Source organism: Scyliorhinus torazame, chromosome 2, assembly GCF_047496885.1.
Source record: "Scyliorhinus torazame isolate Kashiwa2021f chromosome 2, sScyTor2.1, whole genome shotgun sequence".
In the NCBI taxonomy this organism is placed as follows: domain Eukaryota; kingdom Metazoa; phylum Chordata; class Chondrichthyes; order Carcharhiniformes; family Scyliorhinidae; genus Scyliorhinus; species Scyliorhinus torazame.
In genome coordinates, this window is record NC_092708.1 from 166667079 (window position 1) to 166694061 (window position 26983).

At 41.7% G+C, this 26983-nt stretch overlaps 1 protein-coding gene across 6 annotated transcripts in view; it reads right to left on the minus strand.

The window, feature by feature from the left end:
* armc8 (armadillo repeat containing 8) overlaps positions 1–26983 on the minus strand; it is a 141238-nt gene that overhangs the window by 80220 nt on the left and 34035 nt on the right. For all 6 annotated transcript variants that reach the window (XM_072479242.1, XM_072479262.1, XM_072479279.1 and 3 more), the window contains 8 exons: positions 25469–25566; positions 24922–25014; positions 20107–20187; positions 14558–14633; positions 13882–13972; positions 13552–13612; positions 9328–9528; positions 8417–8512 (listed from right to left, as the gene is read on the minus strand). In XM_072479242.1, the coding sequence (XP_072335343.1) occupies positions 8417–8512; positions 9328–9528; positions 13552–13612; positions 13882–13972; positions 14558–14633; positions 20107–20187; positions 24922–25014; positions 25469–25566 (797 nt within the window). The remainder of the gene's footprint in view (positions 1–8416; positions 8513–9327; positions 9529–13551; positions 13613–13881; positions 13973–14557; positions 14634–20106; positions 20188–24921; positions 25015–25468; positions 25567–26983) is intronic.

Here is a 26983-nt window from a genome sequence, read left to right on the forward strand (position 1 = left end):
AAATCAAAATTCCACAGTGGGAATATTTTTGTTTCCAAGGTTTTGCATGTCTTGTATACATGTAATATTCAATGATTATGCCCAAGCCCGTTTGCTCTTGATAGTAAATATAGCATACCGCAAGTTACTGACAAACCTTCATAATATGCAGAATGCAATATGAACTCCTAATGTCACTTTTGTTGAGAAATTTCAGGCAAACACTAGTTAAATTAATATTCTTTCAGTGGCCTTACAGATAATGCTCGATGCTTGGACAGCAAGACTGTGAGCCAGAGTCATTGACGATCAGTAAAAGTACTGCTTTCTAATTGGACAGCAGAATGTAAGTAGGTGAAGGTAGAATGGGCATGTTTTAAATTCTAATGAAATTGGGGGGGGGGGGGGGGGGGGGGGGGGAAGGATGGATGGGGGATGGACTTGAAAAAAGCAGGAAACCATGAGACTTCAACTCAATTTCCCAGTATATGCAGCAGAACACCTACCTACCATTTACAAATGAATAATGAATGGATTAAGACAGCGTAGCATGATGAGTGAATTTTGAGTCGATTTGGTTCCCATTCATGCAGATACAAGTCAGCGCCCACATACAAATATAATTTAATTATTTGTCTTGTTGCATCAATACAATGTGCAAAAGGCAATTTGATTCACTGCCCCACTATATTAAAAAGGATGTTAGTGTGAATTAGAGGTCAATAATATAGTCGCTAATTAACAATGCATGCAGAAGGAACAGGTGAAAAAGTGTCTAAAAATGATTACATGTTGTGGAGGTATAAATACAGGCCAATTTCGATGAATATCTTTAGAAATCATATGGGAATGAGGCCCTTTGCCTTTATTTGGAAATCTTTCTTTCATATATATATTTTTTAAACTACCTTAAGCCCTAAGACAGTGGAGCATTTGAACACAATGTGCAAGTACTTTCCAGTGTAAGAAGTTGATGAAATTTGCATCACAAAATGTAAACAGGAATTAACTTTTGTCAGTTAGTATAAAATCCATAGAGGCAACAAGATTTCTGTAATAACATACTAAAGTGGACCTCATAAATTAGGCCAGTGAAAATTGTTTCCCAGAGCTTTACCAATAATTTAGGTATATATTTTTTTTTTTAAATTTGGAGTAACCAATTAATTTCTTCCAATCAAGGGGCAATTTAGCATGGCCAATTCACCTAGCTTGCAAATTTTTGGGTTGTGGGGGCGAAACCCACGCAAACACGGGGAGAATGTGCAAACTCCACACGGACAGTGACCCAGAGCCAGGATTTAACCTGGGACCTCGGTGCCGTGAGGCCGCAGTGCTAACCCACTGCTCCACCATGCTGCCCTATAATTTAGTAATATTTAGGGTAAATCACAGTTGGGCACCAGTTGCGAGAGGATGTCAAGTGCCTTGGGGTAGGATCTGAGGTTTACCAGAATCATATCACGGATTAGGGAATTAATTTATGTGGAAAGAGAAAGTGGGATTGTTTTCCTCCAAGTCGAAGTGGTTAAGGAGAAATTTAGTCCGTTTTTATAGCGTATATATGGAGAAACAGTTGTGTTTTTAAGGAAAAGGTCAAGCAAAACAAAATCCTTAAAAATACCCAACTCAAGGAGAGGCAATTTCAATCAGTTGAAAGGGGGTCTAGGGCAGCACGGTGGTGCAATGGGTAGCACCGCTTCATCATGGTGCTGAGGTCCCAGGTTCGATCCCGGCTCTGGGTCACTGTCCGTGTGGAGTTTGCACATTCTCCCTGTATTTGTGTGGGTGTCGCCCCCACAGCCCAAAAGATGTGCAGGGTAGGTGGATTGGCCATGCTAAATTGCCCCTTAATTGGAAAAATGAATTGGGTACTCCAAATTTATTTTTTTTAAAAAGGGGATCTAACCCAGGTGGATGGAATCAAAGGCCAGCAACTAAAACAGTGAATGACAACAGGAGGCCTTCAAAGAGGACATAGCTCGGGTACTGACTAGGCACATTCCTACAAGAGAGGGAAAACGAGATCCTGGATAACTCCAGATACAGAGGTAAAAATAAAACTGGAAAAGGAGGGTTAATGATAAATGTCACAATAATTCAGTAGAGAAGCAAGCCAAACACAATTGTATGGGGAAAAACTAAAAAGAGGGGCAAAATGTACACGAGAATAAATTAGCAGGTAACATAAAAAGAAACCCAAATATCTTTCATAAGCATAGATAGTATGAGGGTAGTCATAGGTAGGGATCAAAAAGGAGATCTATCTGTGGAGGCAGAGGGCATGGCTGAAGTACTTTGCACCTTTCTCCACCAAAGACAGCAAAAGGTAGTAGAGATGGAAGAGGTGTCAAAATGTTGCACCCTTGTTGAAATGAGAGGAGAGAAATATCCAACCATTACCAAGCCATCAATGATGAAGACATTTTGAGACATTAATCCAGGACAAAATTTATTGCCATTTGGGAAAATAAGGGTTAATCAATGACAGCCATCTCAGATGCTAATTGCAAATCATGTTTGACTAACTTGATTGAGCTCTTTGATGAGGGTCTTGCAATAGACACATAAATCGACGTATTGGCAAACGTTTGTGTGATTGCAGAGCGTTGATACAAAATTGGCTAAGGGACAGAAAATTAAGACTAGCGATCAACAGTTGTTTCCTCAGACTGGAGGAAGTGTGCAGTGGTGTCTCCCAAGGGTTGGCGTTGGGATCTCCGTTCCTTTTGATAGATATTAATGACCTGAATTTGGGATCCATACATGGCATAATTTCAAAGTTTGCAGGTGGCACAAAACTCAAGACAGTGAGGAGGATAGTAACAAATGTCAGGAGGACAGAGGCTGGTGAACTGGGCAAATGTAACTCACCTCAACTTCCCAAAGCATGTCCACCATCTACAAGATACAAGTCAGGAGTGCGATGGAATACTCTCTACTTGACTGGATAAGTGAAGCTTCAACAACACTCAAGGAGCTCAACACAATCTGGACCAAATCAACCCATTTGACCCAGCCGTCACCGTAAACATTCATTCCCAGCACGACCGACGCCCAGTGGCAGGAGCGCGTTCCATAGACAAGACATACACTGCAATGACTCACCAAGGCTCCTCGGATAGCACCGTCAAAACTCGCAACCTCTACTGCCTAGGACAATGGCAGCAGATGCATAGAAACACATCACTTGCAAGTTCCCCTCCATACCACACATCATCCTTACTTGGAACCATATCACTGTTGCTTCACTGTGACTGGGTCAAAAACGTTTTGAATAAACCCTAACAGCACTGTGTTTACCTGCACCTCAAGGACTGCAGCATTCAAGAAAGTGTCTCACCACCACTTTCTCAATGGCAATTAAAGATGGGAAACAAATTCTGGTCAAGCCAGTGATGTTCACATCCCATAAACAAATATTTAAAGAATTAACAGAGAAATGTGAAATAATTCATTTTGGCAGGATTACAAAGGCTATAAATATAAACTAAATAGTGGGGGGTGAGGGTCCAGTTGTATGGAGAATTAGAAAACCAAAGTTAAAGGAGAACGTAGAAGTGCAGGTTAATGACGAAGACTTTAAACATGTTGAAGAAGCAGAGGGCTCAGGAGAGATTAGTAAAGTTTCTAGACCACATAATAGAATGGAGAGCATAAAAGGTGGCAGGAATCTAACTTCAGGCAGGGCAAAAAAGAGGTGACAAATATGAGAAGGAATGTGGTCAATGCAGGACCAAGGATGTGGTGTTTAAATGCACGCAGTATACGGAAGAAGGTAAATGAGCTTGTTGCGGACATTGAAACTGGCCGGTACTATGTTGTGGGCATCAGAGACGTGCCTGCAAGGGGATCAGGGATGGGATCTAAATATAAGGATATGTGTCCTATCGAAAGAACAGACAGATGGGCAAAGTGGGTGGGGGTTGCATTGTTAGTAATGAATTAATTTAAAATCGATAGCAAGATGCGATATAGGATCAAAAGGCATAAAATCTGTGTCGGCAGAGTTGAGGAATCGCAAAAGGTAAAAAGGCCCTGATGGGAGTTATGTACAGGCCCCCTAGCAGTAGTCAGGATGTGGAGCAGAAAATAGATCCGGGAGATAGAAAAGGCATATAAGAAAGGCAATATTACAATCATCATGGGGGCTTCAATAAGCAGGTGGTCTGGGGAAATCAGGTTGGTAGTGGATCCCAAGAAAAGGAATTTGTGGAATGTCCAAGAGATGTTTATTTGGAGCAGCTTGTGACAGAGCCCACTAGGGAACAGGCAATTCTGGATTTGGTGAGGTGTAATGAAGCAGACTTGATTAGGGATCTTAAGGTGAAGGAACACTTAGGGGGCAGTGACCACAATATGATAAGAATTTACCTTGCAGTTTGAGAGGGAGAAGCTGGAATCAGGTATGACGGTATTACAATTAAATAAGAGTAACTACAAAGACACGAGGGAGGAGCTGGCCAGAGTCGATTGGAAAAGGAGCCTAGCAGGGAAGACAGTGGAACAGCAATGGCAGGGGTTTTTCAGGGTTATTCAGGAGACAACAGAAATTCATCCCAAGGAGGAGGAAACAAGGCAAGGGGAGGACAAGGCACCCATGGTTGATGAGGGAAGTTAAGGACAGCATAAGAGCAAAAGAAAACGTATACAAAAAGTAACGAAGATTAGTGGGAAGCCAGAGGATTGGGAAGCCTTTAAAAGCGAGCAGAGGGCAACTAAATAAGCAATGTGTGTGTTGGGGGGGGGGGGGGGGGGGGGGAGAGGAGAGAAGATGATGAAATATGAGTGCAAGCTAGCTAGTAATATAAAAGAAGATAGCAAGAGTTGGTTTCAATATATAAACGGTAAGAGAGAGGCAAGAATAGACATTGGGCGACTGGAAAAGGAGGCTGGAGAAGTAGCAATAGGAAACAAAGAAATGGCAGAGGAACTGAATAGTTACTTTACATCAGACTTCACGGTGGAAGACAGAAGTGGAATACCAGAACTCCAGGAGAATCAGGGGGCAGAGGTGAGTGCAGTGGCCATCATGAAGGAGAAGGTTCTGGGGAAATGGAACGGTCTGAAGGTGGACTAAACTCCAGGGTTCTAAGGAAATAGCTGAGGAGATTGTGCAGGCATTGGTGATGATCTTTCAGGAATCACTGGAGGCAGGGAGCATCCCAGAGGACTGGAAAATGGCTAATGTAACACCCCTGTTGAAGAAAGGAGGGAGGCAGAAGATGGGAAATTATAAGCCAGTTAGCCTGACTTTGGTCACTGGTAAGATTTTACAGTCCATTATTAAAGATGAGATTGCAGAGTATTTGGAAGTGCATGATAAAATAGGACAGAATCAGCACGGTTTCATCAAGGGGAGGTCATGTCGAACAAATCTGTTAGAATTCTTTGAAGGAGGTAACAAGGAAGTTAGACAAATCAGAACCAGTGGACGTGATGTATTTAGATTTCCAGAAGGCCTTTGACAAGGTGTTAAATACATTAAGGCTGTTAAATACATTAAGAGCCCATGGTGTTAAATAAATAAAATAATCTTTATTGTCACAAGTAGGCTTACATTAACACTGCAATGACGTTACTGTAAAAAGCCTCATTCCGGCGCCTGTTCAAGTACACGGAGGGAGAATTCAGAATTCTCAGCTGATACGGGAATTGAACCCGTGCTGCTGGCCTTGTTCTGCATCACAAACCAGCTGTCTAGCCCACTGAGCTAAACCAGCCCTGCAAGGGTCAGATACTGGCATGGATAGAGGATTGGCTGACTGGCAGAAGGCAGAGTGTGGATAAAGGGGTCTTTTTCAGGATGGCAGCCGGTGACTAGTGGTGTGCCTCAGGGGTCGGTGTTGGGACCACAACTTTCCACAATATACATTAACAATCTGGAAGAAGGAACGGAGGGCCCGGTTTCTAAGTTTGCAGATGATAACGATATGCAGGTAGTATTGAGGAAGCGGGGGTGATGCAGAAGGACTTGGACAGGCTAGGAGAATGGGCAAAGAAGTGGCAGATGGAATACAACATGGAAAAATGAGGCTATCCACTTTGGAAGGAAGGATGGAGACATAGACTATTTTCTAAATGGGGAAAATGCTTAGGAAATCAGAAGCATAAAGGGACTTGGGAGTCCTAGTTCAAGACTCTCTGAAGGTTGCCATGCAGGTTTAGTGGGCAGCGAGGAAGGCAAATGTAATGTTAGCATTCATGTCGAGAGGGCTAGAATACAAGAGCAGGGATGTATGTCTGAGGTTGTATAAGGCCTCATTTGGAGTATTGAGAGGGGTTTTGGTTCCCGTACCTAAAGAGCGATGTGCTGCCCTTGGAAAAAAAAGTGTCCAGAGGAGGTTCACAAGAATGATCCCTGGAATGAAGAGCTTGTCATATGAAGAGCTTGTCATATGAAGAGCGGTTGAGGACTCCGGGTCTGTACTCGTTGGGGAGTTTAGAAGGATAAGGGAGGAATCTTATTGAAACTTACAGGATACTGCGAGGCCTGGATAGTGGATGTGGAGAGGATGTTTCCACTAGTAGGAAAAACTAGAGCCAGAAGGCACAGCCTCAGACTGAAGGGACAATCCTTTAAAACAGGGATGAGGAGGAATTTCTTCAGCCAGAGGGTGGTGAATCTGTGGAACTCCTTGCTGCAGAAGACTGTGGAGGCCATATCACTGATTGTCTTTGAGACAGAGATAGATAGGTCCTTGATTAATAAGGGGATCAGAAAGCAGGAGAATGAGGATGCGAAAAATATCAGCCATGATTGAATGGCGGAGCAGACTCGATGGGCCGAGTGGCCTAATTCTGCTCCTATGTCTTATAAATGAGGTTACACTATATAACCTAATGATACAGTTTGTAAGTTGGGTGCAAGAACAGCAAGACCTGGAGACCTAGAGCCAATACAAGTACAATGGGTCAAGCAGCTTCTTTCTATGTGATGATTCGATAACTTGGGTTAATGCAATTAACCTTTTTACACCAATTTCACAAAAAAACAGTTCAACAAGTACTTTAATTTATCTCCAAAAAATGATTTCACTACAACTGTGGAAAAGCCTTTAAAGTGGAAGAGGTGTTTTCTAATCTTAAAATTGTTTATTGGATGTTCTTCTTCACTTCCTCAGTTAACATTAGTGCCCTCAACATTCTGCCCAGAGGTGCTGAAAAGGCACTTGTAGCATCTGCGCACATTGAAAGTCATATTAGAATAAGGCACTTCAGGTGCCCTGACCTAAATATTACTCAAGTCTGTAACAAGCATAACTAACGCAGAAAAAGCACAATGCAGACTCACAGGATAACACATTGGGGATCTGCACGTTTATTTTTAGGTCTGTTCACCTTCCCAAGTTCAGATTCTGACACAGCTACAATTTATTCATAGTCTTTATCATTCCTGTACATTTTTGTTAGAAACTGATGACTGCAGAATTGCAACTTGCAAACAAACGAAAACGGTCAAAATGCCATTTCTTTCATTTTGAACTTGAAACTTTAAAAAACTGAAATGGTTTAAGCAATCAGTAAGATACCAGGACCCCACTCTAAGCCAGAGGTGACAATTGCTTGAGGAAATTAATGTAAGCAGACTCTTTTCAAAGTCCACATTACTTTGTTAAATTTGACAATCTTGCTCACAAAGAGCATAGGAAGTACAAGAAACTGATAATGCCACATTGTTGCAGCAAAAGGACACTCTTAAGGTTGAGATTTCAGTCACATTGCCAGAGCAACATGCATGTTTTCCAGCACTGGTGGCTCTCAGTCTTGATGGGTAGATACACTTGCATGCACAACACGGTCTTTCCTTATTTGAGATAAGGCAAAATGCCATTCTGGATGGCTTATCACTCACTGTGTAAGGATTAAAGTTCAAATACATTTAAAATGCCATTATTCAAGTTACCTGGAAAGTGTTTTGGTTTACTGTAGATTCAGAAAACAAGCTACCAGCAATGTCATTGCACAAAGCTTTATTTACAGTTAAACTTGCACATCAGCAACACAAATGAACACATCAGCAGGCCACAAATTAAAAGTGATACAGAAACAGAAGCTGAGACTTCCGGTTTGCAGCAGGTAGGTAGGCAAGCATTTATATAACTGGTATTACAGTACTACTGCATTATGTGAGTCAGTACTATACACTACACTTCACAGTGCTTATTTTGTTACTATTGTTACGAACTCATGCAAAGAATGTAATTTAAAGGTCCGGTGCAGGTTCAACACAGGAAACACCAGTACTTGTCATTCCAACATGAACACGTCACAACTCATTTCTCTAGACAAATGAGTCTCAATCCCATTCATTCTTCAGATCTGATTATGCTCTTTCGTAAAGTCACTGTTAATTCTCTTCACCTTGTTCTCAGGTTGACGTCACTCCCTGCCTGTTGGTTGCCAGGACCGGGGGACGCCCCTCTCCCAGACTCACCTTCTTCCGGATGTCTTCGTCATTCGCTCCAAGGGAGGCATACAACTTGAATGCAGCTTGGCGAAGTTCATGAGCATGTTTGAGGTCGTGGTCAAGCTGAAGAATATTAGGAAAGATGAAGAATTGAAGACTTTCACAATTTTGTATATGGTGCAATTAATTAATTAACCGTCAATAAAACAGATAGTGACACACCAAATACAATCAATATTCAAATACTATTTTCTTGCACCAGTGCATTAAAATAACTTGAAAATGTCAAACAATTCTTCCGCAGTTATCCATTTTAACGATGGCCTTACTTACATGTTTGTCTTAAAAAATGGTTTTCAATTTAAACTTAAGAAATCACAGCTACAATAAGACTAATCATTCCAGGCAAAAGCAGATCTATTTTGCTGATACTGTACGTAACAAAGAAATAGTACATTAATTGCAGTAAATAAATGCCAGCTTTATGTTCCATCACTACAAGGCACAAATAATTCAAACAGCTGTCTTTGCTGAAGATTTATTGAAGGTGATCAGCAATAATTATGGGATAAATTTTGTTTTAAGTGGAGGGCTCCATCTCCTGGAGATAGTGGGAAAAACAATCTTCATCCTGCAGACTATATCCCACTGATGTGAAGTTACCTTGAAGGCAGGAGTGGAACAATTAATTCACAGATTGCTGCTCTTTGGCCAATCTTCGTCAGCAAGAGTAATACAAAAGGAATAGAAATACGAAATGTTAGGTGGACAGTAAATTACTATTATGCAATTATTTGGGTTAAAACCTTGAACATAAGCTGGTTTTATAATGGATCATCTAATCAAGATTAAATACTGCAATTTATTTATCTACCTCATAACAAGCAGTTCATTTTGAGGAAAGGCAAAGTGTTTGCAAATTTCGTTAGGAAACTTACCCTTTTTATATCTGTGATTGCACTGACTGAACTTGGATATTTGAAGTAATCAGCAAGCATTGCAATAAGATGATCTGTGATGCTAGCAATCCTCTGCAACTCAACATCAGGTTCTATCAGATATGCCAAGGTTTCAGCACCTTCCACCCGCTCCTCCAGCAGCCTCTCTTTACTGCACATCCTAACGAGGCATGGGAGTGTCTAAACAGATAAGGAATTTGGTGATGTTAATCAGAATATTTTCAATACACACAATACATTAAATTTCTTAAAGTGTGGGTGGGAGACCCTCTGGAGGATTTTTCAGGATTAGATTTTGCAGAGTGCTGCCTTGTCACCATGAGAATGAACGCCAAAATGACTTATATTTCACAAGCCAGTCTGAAAAATAGGCCATCTTCAAACTGCATTTTACTTTCCATCAGATGAACATCTGTGTAACGTAATGAATTGAACATATGCATATTTTGGATGGATTAAAATATCACAAATGATATCACAAAGGATGTCACATCTTATACCTGTACATCTTAGTTGGTTTCTGTGGGCAACCTGACAAGGGGGATAGCTTGACCGCAGAATAAGCTGGATCCTGCTGAAGCACGACATCCCACACTGCACCATTAACTAAACCCTTCAACAATCTTCAGTTAGAAGAATCTTTGCACTGCAACTTGCTGGAAACGTGGGTATGTAACAGTGTGGCATGGGCAAAGGAGCATCAAGGACCCCAGTTAACTGTGGGGCCAACAGTCTATCCTGCTAACCAGAGATTTAATGATTGTGAAAGAAAGTAGTAAAATAGAGATGGGTGAATTAGAATCAAAACCAGGTACAGAAAGATAAACTGATGTAATGAAAGACTGAAAAAATGAGTTAAAGAAAAAATCTCCTGAAACCATCATTGGCTCTAATTCTTTTTAAAAAGCCCCATCCTGGTTCATTAATGTCCTTGAGGGAAGGCATTTGCAATCCTGATCAGGTCTGTCCTGCCTAACCCCAGTCCCACACCAATGGGATTGGTTCTTAATTGCCCTCTACAATGGCAATTCAGGATGGGCATCAAATGCCGGTATTGCCAGCAAAGCCCTCATCCCATGAAAGAAAAAAAAGTCAGTGAATATGAAGACTGTGCAGGCTTTTAAAAAAAATAAAAGGGGAGGTCAAGGATGGTGTGTTTATGCAAAGCAAACAGCGAACTGACATAGAACAATCAGCAAGACCCCAGGAACACACTGCTTAATTTGTACATGTGCATCATTTACTGTACACACCATGAGTTTTCCAGCAAGATCCAGCCCATTATCTGGTAAAACAGGGCAAATTTTTTTTCAAACACTTGTATACCACACAGTAGCCTGTGTGCATGATTTATATTTTTTCTTAAATCAATGTACTAAATACCAATAAAGGAGACTGACTGGCTTGGAGTATTTCCAACCCTCCCAGAATGTCACCAATCCCACTGAGAGGAAGTAAAAGGCAGGGAGGGAGGAAGGGAGAGTGTGAACGGTGGGCCGAGGAGAAAATAGTGGGGTCAGGGAAGGGAAAATCTAGGGGGAATGGGAGGAGGATTCTTGAACTGAAGACCTCATTATTAGACCTCATACCATGCTTCGCCACAAGTGACTATCGAAGTAGAGACCTGATCACCTTTTGAAGAAAATGGAACAAATATCTGAAGATAAATATAGAAGGTTCTGAAGGGCTTGGATAGAGGAGAGAACACCAACACTGGCAACTGATGCAAAGTGGCCTCAGAAATGTAATTTTTATCATTCTATGAAAAATCATGGGGAGTGGTTCAGAAATGTTGGTGCTGCGCTGAGTTGAGGTTGAGCTACCTTGTGAGAAGTGCCCCAAAAACCAAGACTCAGCCTTTAGACCATCTCTCAATTTATTTGATCCAGACCTGGCACTTAGATACGTGAAGTTCAAGAACAGATCAGCTCTGACCGAGGTCCCCAGTTCAGAGTATTCACCTTTACAAAGTAGTTGAGGCCAAATCAGAGTGCAAAGAAGCAGGAATAGAAAAGTTTGCAGATGTCACCTGTTCACATGGTTACAATATCACATGACCAAACGTTCAAGGCCTTCAAGCAGTGTTCTCAACTCAACTTGTGTGGAGAGAGATACAGGCAGACCATACTGGCCTGTTTCTATTATGTATTTTTAATTGCCTTTATTTGGCTCTTAAGAAAAAAGTACATTGGAAAAGCCTGGTGTCCATATTCCTCAGCAGTATTTAAACTGCAGAGGTTGATCTATATCGGGCTTCTGCAGCAGCCTTTCCAGACTGTGTGCATGGTTCTAGAGGCCTTAATGAACAAATGGTCTTGTTTCATACTCTTCTTATGAAGTGGTTAACTGTAACTTACTTAGACGATGACATAAGATGTATGAGAATGGCCTTGAGAACTGACAAAAGCAAGCACAGACATGTGATCCAGGGGTGATACCACACATCATTGCTGAACAATAGAGAATTCACAAACAGAATCCTCCCAATAAAATCTCTGGGCAAACCATATAAGCCAGGTCTCCAGTGATAAGAATGAAGATATTTAAGACAGATGCTGATCCTTCCATAACAACCTGTGTGAGGGTGTGCACCCACCTCATAATTGAAATATGCATACCAGCAAACAATTTTTTTTTTTTTTTTTTTTTTTTAATGCAGACAGACATTTATAAAAGTAAAGAAAAATCAACAAGAACTGCATGCTGAGGTACTGTGTTTCTTAAATAGGTGTAAGAAAATGTTCTCCAATACATCAGGCTCCGAGCCACATGGGACTAATTAGAAATTCAGGAATGGTCAATTGTATTTCTGTTTAGTAAATAAAAATGAGAAATAGTAACTCCACTGGGCATGTGATCTCAATACCCATTAGCGTGGTAAATACATGTGGACTATGCAACCTTGAGTTTGTTTGCTAAAACTGAAATGGGAAAAGCAGTGCACAAATAATTTACATCATTGGTCACTGAATGGTAGATGTTTATGAAGTAAACAGAGTACATTTATCTGCAGCTGTGGGAGCATACTGCGGAAACCCTCATGCAATTGCAATCCCCAAACTAGGCCACTCAATGCTCTCCTCCCTCACAACCTTCGGCTCAGCCAAAACACAGTTATCATATCCTATCCCCCAAGAAGTGCCACTTAGCTGACAGTTTTGTGCTTACTGAACTGCATTGGTCTCCATGGCCCAATGCCTCAAATGTAAAATTTTGGATTCCTGAGTTTAAACACCTCAATTGCCACCCTTCCTCTGTAACCTTCTTTAGCCCAACAAACCCTGCTCACCATGCTCATTGTTGCTGTTAATTTGGACTTCTTCATATCCCACCCTGTATTTCAAATAAGGCCAGGCCATCAGCTTGCTTTGCACATTAAGTTAGAATTCCTTCCCCAAGTCTCTTTGCCTCTTCACCGCGCTCTCCTCCTTTAAGAGCTTCTTCATAAACCACCTCTTTTGACCTGGCTTTTGGTCATTGTTCTTAAAATATCCTTCTTTGACTCCACTTCCTTTTGCTTCCATGCAGTGCCTTGGGGCACATCTTTACAAGTAGTTATACAATTCAAATTGTTGAATTCATAGTTAATTACATATTAGAATAAAACAGAGATAATATATTGAAAACAAACAGCTTCAACAGTCTGGAGCTTGTTTCAGACCTGAATTGTTGCTCAGCAAGACAAGGAATAACTGATTCAAGAGTAAAACTAACTTGCAAGTTTACTGTGAAGAGGTAAAATATATTAGAGCTGGAGCAAGGAAACTTGGAAAAACAGCATTCTAGATTCTGAAACAAGATGGAACATCCTGAAGCAGCCTTACTTTAACAGAATTTTCACAATCAGAACCAACTGACCTCTATTGATTGCTCCTTCCCCCAATGTGAATACTAGGATTTTCTTTGACATGCTGAAGGTGACATTTGTCTTGTGCAATATCTCAGTTATAGATCACACTCCAAAACAAGGATCAGTGACTGCACAAATACAAGAGTGGAGCTTTGCACTCTCACTGAACTGTCCCTTATTGCCTTTTATCAAACTTACCTCGAATTTGCAGTCCTGAAGTCAAAATCGTTTTAGTCAGAAACTTTAAATATTACACGGCTGAACTGCCTTACGGGTGGGGGTGGGGAAATCATCACAAAAAAACTACTCTCCAATCACAAACAGGTTGAATACTGTTGAAATCTCATACCAACCTTTAAAACTATACTGTTATCATCTGTCCGGATTGCTCCAGCCCTGCACATATAAGTCAAACTGTAAAATGATAAAATTGGAATGTAAGTTACAGAAATAGCTGGAATGTTCAGAATTTATTTTGTGTTTTTGTTAATTATATAGAGCATACAATAAATTCAGTTAATGTATTAAGGACAAAGCAAATATCCTGAAATGATACCATAAACCATAATGTTTTGAACAGCTGTGATCTAAAGCTGTGGAAGCAGTTTATCTGTAGATCTAATTTAAATGGCACGTCATGTACCCTTGACAAAATGTCACTAGTGAAAAAAATGACTAGGTACCATTTTGCAGAGGTCAGCTGCATTTCAATAGGTTTATCCCTCTGCATCATCTTCACAAATACTTGGGGTAATAACTCGCCATCTACCAACACTAAAATAGAAGAATATGAGTCATTAGACATGTTGCAACCAAAATGTTCGAAAGAGGCTGTTTGCATAGAGTTTGTAATAGCTTTTAAAGTATTAGCTTTTACTTCACTGACAGAAACAGCAAATGGTAGATTAATTATACTAAAACAAATATAAACCAAATTTCAGCGACAGAAAACTGTATAAAATACTAATATGCAAACCATCTGTGGCTTTGAATCCTAAAAAAGATAGAACAGCATCAATGCAATCACAAGCCTAAAACACCAGAGGGTGCCACCGATCACCAAAGTAAACATTCTTTGGAAGAATGTTTATGTGGAGGGAAAAGACACTGCACTGATTTTCAATTTTTTCTGTAAAATTGGTTTCTAAAAATTAAGAGCAAAACAACTTCATACAGCAAGTACACCTAGATTGACACTATCACATTGACTGAACAGCCCCATTAAAAATTCTATGGTTCAACTCGCACTGGATTTCATACTAGATTGTAGTTATTTGAAAAGTAACATTCCATGCTTTTGGAAATGATACAGGACAGAAAATATATAGACAACGAAATTCAGCAAAATACGCTACTCACCATTTACAAGAGTCAAAGAAACTTGTGGATTTTCATAAGCCAAAACTGAAAAGCATTTTAGTGCTTGCATCTGAACCTATTGAGAAACAGAATTGAATAAATGCTTGAATTATACATGCACTTACATTTAAACCAATTTAACATTAAGCTATATAAAGTTTTGAAATTTAGCTTGTCAAGATGCGGGAGATATTAGGAATTTGGGTCTAGAAATGGGAGTCCAAGGTGTAGCAGGCAATTTAAGGGCTGAACCGATTGAATGAAATGTTGTTCGCCCAGACTCAAAAGGATATGCCCACACCTGGCTGAGTCACATGGTCCCATTCACCCCTGAACTCATAGGGAATGCCTAAGGTGATACAGAGATATATTGTCTTTCTGCATGACTAGCCATTATCCTATTACAGAGTCTGATGACCTGTAGTTGTATAAGCTAGAGTGGGCAATCAAGCAGCTGATTAAGTTCCAGTCTGTACATTCCAGAGGAGGACCTTTGTTTGAAGGGCTGGGCGAAGCTAAAAGAGAGAGAATTGATTTGGGACAGGCAAAAGAGAATAGAACATTACAGCGCAGTAATTTGAATAGGGATAGTCAGCACAGCATCGAGGGCCCTTCAGCCCTCGATGTTATGCCGACCTGTGAAATCAATCTATTCCATTATCATGCATATGATTATCCAATGACCATTTAAATGCCTTGAATGTTGGCGAGTTCACTACTGTTGCAGGCAGGGCATTCCACGCCCCTACTACTCTACGAGTAAAGAACCTACCTCTGACATCTGTCCTATATCTATCTCCCCTCAATTTAAAGCTCCCCTCAATTTAAAGCTTTGTCCCCTCGTGCTAGCCATCACCTTCTGAGGAAAAAGGCTCTCACTGTCCACCCTATCTAATCCTCGGATCATCTTGTATGCCTCTATTAAGTAACCTCTTAACCTTCTTCTCTCTAATGAAAACGGCCTCAAGTCCCTCAGCCTTTCCTCATAAGATCTTCCCTCCATACCAGGCAACATCCTGGTAAATCCCCTCTGCACCCTTTCCAATGCTTCCACATCCTTCCGATAATGCGGCAACCAGAACTGCACGCAATACTCCAAATGCGGCCGCACCAGAGTTTGGTACAGCTGCAACATGACCTCATGGTTCCGAAACTCAATCCCTCTACCAATAAAAGCTAACACACCATACGCCTTCTTAACAATCCTATCAACCTGGATGGCAACTTTCAGGGATCTATGTACATGTACAGCGAGATCACTCTGCTCATCCACACTACCAAGAATCTTACCATTTGCCCAGTACTCTGTTACTCCTCCCAAAATTAATCTCCTCACACTTTTCTGCAGTAAACCCCATTTGCCACTTCTCAGCCCAGCTCTGCAGCTTATCTATGTCCCTCTCTAACCTGCAACATCCTTCCGCACTGTCCACAACTCCGACTTTAGTGTCATCCACAAATTTACTCACCCATCCTTCTACGCTCTCCTCCAGGTCATTTATAAAAATAACAAACAGCAGTGGCCCAAAAACAGATCCCTGTGGTACACCACTAGTAACTGAACTCCAGGCTGAACATTTCCCATCAACCACCACCCTCTCGGTCTTCGTACAGCTAGCTAATTTCTGATCCAAACCGCTAAATCACCCTCAATCCCATGCCTCCGTATTTTCTGCAGTAGCTTACCGTGGGGAACCTTATCAAACACTTTACTGAAATCCAGATACAACACATCAAATGCTTTACCCTCGTCCACCTGTTTGGTCACCTTCTCAAAGAACTCAATGAGCTTTGTGAGGCACGACCTACCCTTCACAAAACCGTGCTGACTATCCCTAATCAAATTATTCCTTTCTAGATGATTATAAATCTTATCTCTTATAATCCTTTCCAAGACTTTGCCCACAACAGAAGTAAGGCTCACTGGTCTATAGTTACCGGTGTTGTCTCTACTCCCCTTCTTGAACAAGGGGACAACATTTGCTATCTTCCAGTCTTCTGGCACTATTCCTGTCGACAATGACAACATAAAGATCAAAGCCAAAGGCTCTGCAATCTGCTCCCTAGCTTCCCAAATAAATCCCATCCGGCCTAAGGGACTTACCTATTTTCACACTTTCCAGAATTGCTAACACCTCCTCCTTATGAACATCAATCTCGTCTAGTCTAGTAGCCTGTATCTCAGTATTCTCCTCGACAACATTGTCTTTTTCCTGTGTGAATACTGACAAAAAATATTCATTTAGCGCCTCTCCTATCTCCTCGGACTCCACGCACAACTTCCCACTACTGTCCTTGACTGGCCCGACTCTTACCCTAGTCATCCTTTTACTCCTGACATACCTATAGAAAGCTTCAGGGTTTTCCTTGATCGTACCTGCCAAGGACTTCTCATGTCCCCTCCTGGCTCTTCTTAGCTCTCTCTTTAGGTCCTTCCTGGCTAACCTGTAACTCTCAAGCACCCTAACTGAACCTTCATGTCTCATCTTTACATACGCCTCCTTCTTCCTCTTGACAAGTGTTTTGACTGCTTTAGTAAACCACTGTTCCCTTGCTCGATCACTTCCTCCCTGCCTGACAGGTACATACTTATCAAGGACACGCAGTAGTTGTTCCTTGAACAAGCTGCACATATCAATTGTGCCCATCCCCTGCAGTTTCCTTCCCCATCCTATGCATCATAAGTCTTGCCTAATCGCATAATTGCCTTTCCCCCAGCTATAACTCTTGCCCTGCGGAATATACCTATCCCTTTCCATCGCTAAAGTAAACGTAACCGAATTATGGTCACTATCACCAAAGTGCTCACCTACCTCCAAATCTAACACCTGGCCTGGTTCATTACCCAGTACCAAATCCAATGTGGCCTCGCCTCTTGTTGGCCTATCTACATACTGTCAGGAAACCCTCCTGCACACATAGGACAAAAACTGACCCATCTAAAAATACTCGAAAGATGTAAGTAGCTTTCAAAGAGGTCATGAAAAAAGTCACAGAGGAGTGACTTTGGAAAAGGATTCTGAACAAATATCCCTAACAAAAGAAAGATTGCTTCCTAAATGCAAGTGTTGCCTTTGCCTGTATGTATAAGTGGAACGAGAGCTGTAATTTCATGAGAAGTGTTGTTTGATGGGAACTAATGTTATGGTTAAGAAACTACATGTAACCGGTTAGTGGTCAAGTTGAAGTTTAAGATTTTAAATATTGTTTTAATAAAGTTTGTTTATGACAAGCAAGCCCTATTTCTTAATTATGTCTCGCAGAACGAATCGATCTTTCTGCACTGTCTTAAAAGAGTTACGTGTCTGGCTCAATCTCGTAGCCACTGAGGAGGGATGGTCAGGCGTCAGTAACAAGCTTCAACACTTATGCCAATAACACAGCTCTGCCTCTCCAACTACTTCAACCTCTCCACAACATCTCTGCTGCCATTCAGTCTTGTAGAGGACAACTTCATTGAGCTGAACATTGAAAGTCCGTGATCACCAACTCCATCCCTCTCAATGACCACTCTAAGATTAGATCAGACAATTTGCAGCCTGGACATCCTATTCAACCTTATGCTAAATGTCAGCTCATTGCATGCTGGTGCAGTGAGCAGTTATGAGGTAATAGTGTGTTGGCCTTCCCTGCAAAAGGATTTAAGTGCAGGAGCAAGGATGTCTTACTGCAGCTGTACAAGGTTTTGGAGAGACCACACCTGGAGTATTGTGTGCAGTTTAGGTCTCTTCATCTAAGAAAGGATATACTTGACATAGGAGAAGTACAGCAAAGGTTCACCAGACTGAGTTCTGGATGGCAAGACTTTTGTAAGAGGAGAAATTGGGTTGACTAGGCCTGTATTTGCGAAAGTTTAGAAGAATGAGAGCGGATCTCATTGAATTCTGATATGGCTGGACAGATTAGATGCAGCAGGGATGTTGTTTCCTATGGCTGAGGGGTCAAGAACAAGGGGCCAAATAGTTCACTCCTGCACCCATTTCCTATATTTCTATTTGCCTCGAAAGCTTCTCTTTTAAGTCTAGAGTGGTCGATATTCTTTTGGTGGGCCTCTCAAACTCTGGACCCATAAACTATGCTTCTCGGCTTCTATTCTACAAATCCTGTCACCCATTACATCTCCATCCCAGCAGAGCCATGACCTTTCTTATATCTGTAACTTATTCAACTCCTACAACTTTTCATTGTAATCTATTTTGTTGTGGCATGGTGGCAGTGGTTAGCACTGCTGCCTCAGTGCCAGGGACCAGGGTTTGATTCTGACCTTGAGTGACTGTGTGGAGTTTGTACTTTCTCCCAGGGTTTGTGTGGGTTTCCTCCAGATACTCCGGTTTCCTCCCACAGTTCAAAGATGTGCAGATCAAGTGGATTGGCCATGCTAAATTGCCCCTTGTCCAAAGGTGTGCAGGCTAGGTGGGGGTTACGGGGATAGGGCAGGGGAGCGGGTCAGCTGTATAGAACCTTAGACCGCTGTATAGAACCTTAGTTCAGCTGGAGTACACACTTGGAGTATAGTGTTCAATTCTGGTCACCACACTACCAGAAAGATGTGGAGGCTTTGGAGAGGGTGCAGAAGAGATTTACCAGGATGTTGCCTGATATGGAGGGCATTAGCTATGAGGAGCGGTTGAATAAACTCGGTTTGTTCTCACTGGAATGACGGAGGTTGAGGGGCAACCTGATAGAGGTCTACAAAATTATGAGGGGCATAGACAGAGTGGATAGTCAGAGGCTTTTCCCCAGGGTAGAGGGGTGAATTACTAGGGGGCATAGGTTTAAGGTGTGAGGGGCAAGGTTTAGAGGAGATGTACGAGGCAAGTTTTTTTTACACAGCGGGTAGTGGGTGCCTGGAACTCGCTGCCGGAGGAGGTGGTGGAAGCAGGGAGGATAGTGACATTTAAGGGGCATCTTGACAAATACATGAATAGGATGGGAATAGAGGGATATGGACCCAGGAAGTGTACAAGATTTTAGTTTAGACGGGCAGCATGGTCGACACGGGCTTGGAGGGCCGAAGGGCCTGTTCCTGTGCTGTACTTTTTTGTTCTTTGTTCAATGGGCCAAATGATCTCCTTCTGCACTGTAGGGATTCTATGATTCGGGCTCTTGTTTGTTTTTAATATTAAAAAGGAGGCCTGACGGAGATATTCCTTCGACAATATCAACTGAAAAGTGAAAGAAGGTTGGCTTTGGTAAGCAGCTTCCAATCAATGATCAGCTCATAAACACCTGCACCAGTAGCTATGAATACCAACCATTTCCTGCAGATCAAAGAACATCAGTAGGGCATATTGAAAACATTATGGAGGTTTTCCAGCATAATCCTAAACACATGACATTTTCCTCGTATGCCGTTGAACAAATCAAAAACTTTGATCATTAAGGAATAATTCAAACCAAAATGGTTGTTTTCATAAGTAAAATTGTTCTTCCTTTTTGGTTCGAAATTAAATTGGGCATTTCTGCTATAATGTTACTTCAGGGGTCTTGGCTACACTTAAAGTATCATTACTGAATATTTCTTCTCAACATGATTTTCAAGCACTTACTTTGTACGAAGGTGAAGTCAGTAGATGGGCAATGTTCTGAACTGCACCATGGGTGAACAACACAGCCTGGTGCTCCGGAGTCTAACAAAAACAAGAGACATGTTAATATTTCTGTTCTACTCTACTTACCAAAGAGAAAGTTTAAAGAGGGGGAGAGAAGAAAGGAAAAAAGATCATCCACATATTAAATACAACTACATGGTTATGACTTGAAAGGCAGAATTTGTTAAGTTTTAGTTGGATCAAAATGGTAAAAATCTATCCATGCAGAAATGGATTGACTTAGAACACATCTATTTTGAAAGAAATATGACTGGGGGGGAAAAAGGATAATTTTATTTGTGTCATTAAAACAATGGTCCTTTCATTATGTCTACAATGAACTGTTAAAATAGCTGAACTATATTTCTAAAATGAAGAAGCTACAGCTAAGGACCACCAATAATAAAGATTAAAATTAAGGCATTTATACAGCAATTTTCACATGAAATGAAATGAATGAATGAATGAATGAATGAATGAATGAAAATCGCTTATTGTCACGAGTAGGCTTCAATGAAGTTACTGTGAAAAGCCCCTAGTCGCCACTTTCCGGCGCCTGGTCGGGGAGGCTGGTACGGGAATCAAACCGTGCTGCTGGCCTGCCTTGGTCTGCTTTAAAAGCCAGCGATTTAGCCCAGTGTGCTAAACCAGCCCCTATTCATTTCAATTTCAAGTTTTTCCTATTGACTATCCACTCAAGTGGATAGAGCTGTGAAGAAGGCCTATGGTGTGCTCGCGTTCATTAACAGAGGGATTGAATTTAAGAGCCGTGAGGTGATGATGCAGCTGAACAAAACTTTGGTAAGGCCACATTTGGAGTACTGTGTACAGTTCTGGTCACCTCATTTTAGGAAGGGTGTGGAAGCTTTGGAAAAGGTGCAAAGGAGATTTACCAGGATGTTACCTGGAATGGAGAGTTGGTCTTACGAGGAAAGGTTGAGGGTGCTAGGCCTTTTCTCATTAGAACGGAGAAGGATGAGGGACGACTTGATAGAGGTTCATAAGATGATCAGGGGAATAGATAGAGTAGACAGTCAGAGACTTTTTCCCCGGGTGGAACAAACCATTACAAGGGGACATAAATTTAAGGTGAAAGTTGGAAGATATAGGAGGGATATCAGAGGTAGGTTCTTTACCCAGAGAGTAGTGGGGGCATGGAATGCACTGCCTGTGGAAGTAGTTGAGTCGGAAACATTAGGGACCTTCAAGCAGCTATTGGATAGGTACATGGATTACGGTAAAATGATATAGTGTAGATTTATTTGTTCTCAAGGGCAGCACGGTAGCATTGTGGATAGCACAATTGCTTCACAGCTCCAGGGTCCCAGGTTCGATTCCGGCTTGGGTCACTGTCTGTGCAGAGTCTGCACATCCTCCCCGTGTGTGCATGGGTTTCCTCTGGGTGCTCCAGTTTCCTCCCACAGTCCGAAGATGTGCAGGTTAGGTGGATTGGCCATGATAAATTGCACTTAAGTGTCCACAATTTCCCTTAGTGTTGGGTGGAGGTGTTGAGTTTGGGTAGGGTGCACATTCCAAGAGCCGGCGCAGACTCAGGGGGCCAAATGGCCTCCTTCTGCACTGTAAATTCAATGATAATCTATGATTAATCTAGGACAAAGGTTCGGCAGAACATCATGGGCCGAAGGGCCTGTTCTGTGCTGTATTTTCTATGTTCTATGACTTGGTTTACTCAGAAATGCTGGCAGATGAGCAAATGACAAGACAAAGTAAATCAGGAAGTGGCGAATAAGGTGCACTAAGCTTGAATTTTAAAATGTCTGATGATTGAAAAGATGTTAAAAGATATCTCTCCACCATAAGAATTGCTGTCACTTCAGGGTGCTCAACCTTCTAATACTTAGTTAAATTTAATTAGTAACAGCATACAAATAAAAGAGTGGAGTATTCAGAGATAGCAAGTGTTAATTTTTAAATTATAATATTGGGTGTGCAATGTCCTCAAAGTGAGGAATTGCAACCCAGACTCCAGTGCCATCAACTTAGCCAGCTGGGAGAAAACAAATGCAATTATACACAAGTAGAAACAGAAAATGTATCATGTAAAATAAATCCAGTTAGTGATTAATCATAATTGTAAATTATAATTATGTTTTTACACTAGAATCCTTCTTAAATCGATCAGAACTCACCAACTCACTGTCCTTGCTTTAAAATCACTACTTCCTCTCCCACTGGAGTACATGATCTGCCACACTGACTCCTTCCAGAATAGGTTTGGCCCAATCTTAATTCCTCTGACTATGCCCAGGATTCCCTTCTCATCCAAGCACTCTAATCAGGTTAATTCACCACAATTTATCATTTCTAACTTGAGGCTTATTCAGAAGTGTTAGTTGTACTGTGGAAGTTCGAAGAAAGGGAGGTGGGATGTATTCATCCTCATTCAGCAATTTTGAGTCAGATTTGTGCTGTTGTGCAGCAAGGGGCAAGTACAGGCTGTAGAATATTGATGCTACATAAATGTAACCATCATATTCGTCAACAGTGCTAACAAACAGCGTTTACTTTAAGTGCCAGAGAATACCATTAACTTTTACCCTTCTGAATGCAAATGAAAATCAAACTAATGTTAGCAGAAGCAGAGTTTTGATCTGCATCAAATAGGGGAAACGCCTGGATTGTATCGGTTTGCATGACTTTAGATTAACAGATCAATGTGGAGGAAAAATTACTTTGTTAACATTTCTGAATGTGCAGCCTCTTTGATTCATGGAACAGCCAGTAGATAAAACTATCGAGATATATTTTTCCACAAGAATAATCTTGTTTACTAGTTTCCTTTTGGTTGATAAAGTTTCCGATATTTGCAAATTAATTTTGTTACAGGATTATACAATGGCCAGCTCAATTCCTTTTGAGATGTTAACTCAAATTTGTTGACTGGAAGATGTATTCACACTCAAGATTTTAAAACCTAATCATCAAGAAACCCGTATACCAGAACGGTAGCAATGGTTAATAATTTGATGCCTTATCATGGTGGAAAATCCATTGGAAGGAACCTCTTTCCAATCCTGGTTTTCCTTTTTAATGTCTGTCCGGCTGGCTGGTTTTAAAACCTCAAACTGTTTGGAAGGCTGGTGATTTAAAACACTCTTTCTATCAGCTAAGGCGGGTGGTCAAAATACTATCCAACCCGACCTGTGAACTTTCCACTTCTGATTAAAATGTTGGGGAGCTGAATCTTATTTATCTCAACTGATGGCCTGTGTTTAAAGACCTTTCTCTCTGCAGTCAGTTCAATGTGTGGGAGGTTCCAGTCCAGCACCACCTGCAGGTAGAGGGGGCTGTTTAAAAACCTGTTTGAAATCCTCAGGTGAAGGATCTAATATTATCTCAGTGAGTCTGAGGGCCAGCCTGGTGCAAGTCATTCAAATGAAAAAGATTCCCTGGAGAGAATTCTCTAGCCTGCATGTTCTAATTGAAGTCAAACATTAGAAGTTCCAAACCAACCGATGATTTCAACACTTCACATCCTTGGAAGATCACAAACTACAAAGACCACAATCTGAGCAGCAAAGATTCATTTCACACCCAGTTATTTTGATCCTTTCATTTCCTCCTCCGTGTGTCTGTCTTGTGTGTGTCTGGGTGGAGGGTGGGACGGGGTTAGGGGACTACCTAGATTAACAGATTGTTGTTCTATTCTTGCCATTACATGTTTATCTCTTCTCCGATTATAAATAAAGTTTAATTTCAATATTTTACTTACAAATCTGGTGCCTGTAACTCATTGGAGCAGTCAAGGGTTGATAGGCAAGGGAGGGGGCGCGGGGATCCCCCCAATCAGGCTGGTCACGTGGAGCGCGAGAGGGCTGAAATGGTCACGCGTGTTCATACACCTGCGGAGTCTGAAGGCGGATGTGACTTTTTTTTTTAAAACAAGAGATGTATTAAAGCTATGGGACCAGACAAGGTTGAGGAAAGGATGGGTAGTGCAGGTGTTCCATTCGCATCTGGGCATGAAGATGAGGTGGGTGGCGGTGCTGATAAATAAGCGGGTGGCTATTTGCCAACCTATAGCACATTCCAGTGAGTAGGAAATAAAAGGTCAGCTTCCAGGAGTGGCCAGTGAAAATAAAGCAGAGAATAGTTAGCATCAAAATCCCAAAATGTGACAAAGTGGGGCTCATCTATTCCTATCAAAATTAACTTGCTCACATCCAAGGTGAAAAATGAAATATCGTCCTACTTTTGGGACTCAATACAAGTAAATACTCCAAAATTAGTACAAAGCAGGCCATATGAAGAATAAAGTTACTTCTCCCCACTATGTCTTGCTCCTGTCCACTAGTGTTTTACCCCCACCCCAACGTTCTCACTAAAGAGGACTCCCATTTCGTTGAATCAGATAAACTTATGCTGCTACTCTGTGGTCAGTTGAAATTGGTCAATCCCAATGGTGCAGATTGGTCCCAGAGCTGAAGCAAATTTATGCAAAATCCTTTTTAACTAGCTCTGGTGTTTGCTCCTTCATGTTAGTAAAATACAACACATAAAAATATTAATCACAGGTTTCTGTAAAATAAATTCAAATTACAAGTCACTGCACATGCTTTCCCAAAAACAAATGGTTGCGCTAATTTTGTCAAATGTGGTTCAGGTTTATTATAGATGGTTTAACACAATAATTAAAATGATGACAGACTGCTTTTTGAGTCTACAGTTAAAAAGTCAGCATTAATGTTTTGAAGATTTTTCAGTTTGTGCCTTTATAAACAAAATGTACTTTTTACATTTCAAGTCTCTTACCTTGCAACAATGGGAGAAAATCTGACAGATATACTCCTGTGTATATCGAGATCTACTGAGCAAGGACATGAGATGTGGAACCACAGTAACATCCTAGGGACAGAAACAAAACAAAAGTTAAAATACTGTATATCCTTCAGAAATAACTTGGGTCTCCCGAAACTTCCAACACACTAATAAACTTTGATGGTGTGCATCTTTCCTCACACGCTCCATTTTAGTTTCTCATTCCTTGCCGACCGCTTGTAAGGAGCCATACTACACTTGTGGTTAAAAGGCAGGCAGCAATAGCTTTTGTTGCCATGTCAGCCAGCTGGCAATGCAAGAGAAGCCATCTAGAGGTTTGTGTGTGATCTTATGCCTTTTGAGTAGGCACTCTTGATTATATCCTGATTTTGCAAAGCAAAAGCTAGCTAAAAACAACAGAGTCGGGAAAATAAAATTTGCATCTCGCCACTCTCTTCAGGCATCCAAAGAACTGAAATGCCCTTGTAAACAGATGCAATAACTACAAAATCTATTCATGCATCAAATACATTGTACTTACTGTATAAAGCACCTCCACTGGTGTCACAGGGCTTGTTAATATTGTGCGAAGGCATCGAAGGCAAGCCTCTATAAATTTCAGGTCCGGAAGGAGGAGACCTATTTCACGGATGGAAGGAGGATCTATTACACTCAATGCTTTATTTCACCCAGCAACATTCTTCAGTTAATTATTTGTTACAAGATATATTGGGGCGGCATGGTGACACAATGGTTAGCACTGCTGTCTCATGGCGCCGAGGTCCCAGGTTCGATCCCGGCTCTGGGTCACTGTCAGTGTGCAGTTTGCACATTCTCTCCATGTTTGCGTGGGTTTCGCCCCCACAACCCAAAGATGTGCTGGCTAGGTGGATTGCTCACGCTAAATTGCCCCTTAATTGGAAAAAATGAATTGGGTACTCTAAATTTATTTTTAATAAGAGCTAAAAATTTAAATCTAAATTAAGTTACTGTGCATGTATGCAAATACTGTTGATCCAGAAACGAGATTGAAAATGTAGTGGGTCGACTTCTGGTGGCGGCTATGAGGGAGTAAGTCGCACATTTGGTGGCTCCCTATCTGGTCGGACTTTTGGCCTGACTTTGTGGTTTTGAGTTTTGGCTTTGAAGGTGCAGATAATTTGGCTCTGGATCCACACATTGATGCATGGAACGGAGAACCCCAAGGGATCGAAAAGGAAGAAATAAAAAGATAAGCAAGGGCTGGGTGGAGGTTGCAACTGAAGATAACATGGCTGTTTGGACCCCTGCTGCGACGGCCCAACCATCGACGGAGGAGTTGATGCGGGTCATCCAAGAAGGCTTTGTCAGACAGAAACAGGACTGTCTTGACCCGACAAAGGAGTCGATCAATCGGCTGGAGCGCAAGTTGGATGCCCAGGATCGGACGATTCAGAAGCTGGAGAAAGCGCTGGCGGACCAGGAAGAGCAACAAACAGTGGTCGAGCTAGAGATGCTGAAGGATCAGCAAAAGAAGCTACTGGTGAAGGTGGAAGATCTGGAGAACAGAGCTCGCCGGCAGAACTTGAGGATTGTCGGTTTCCCTGAGGGGGCTGATGCTGGGGCATTTGTGGCGAGTATGTTTCAGAAGCCTCTGGGGGAGGGGGCTTTGCCCCGACCGTTGAAGGTGGACAGGGCGATGGCGAGGAAACCGCGGCCGGGGGACCACCCCCCCACCCCCCAAAGGGTGATGGTGGTCCTGTTCCACAGATTTTTGGACAAGGAGTGTGTTCTCCAGTGGGCCAAGCGTACGCGGAGCTGCAAATGGGACAATAGCATATTGCGTGTCTATCAGGACCCGAGTGTGAAGGGGGCCAGAAGGAGAGCAGGCTTCAATCAAATAAAGGCGATCTTGTATAAGGTGGTGAAATTTGGGCTGCTATACCAGGCACGTCTTTGGGTTACGCACGAGTACCAGCACCATTATTTTGAGTCGCCCGAAGACGCGATGGACTTTGCCAAGAAGGGCTGGTGCTGAACAGAGAACTTTTTAGTTTTAAGTTGTAACTTTTCTGAG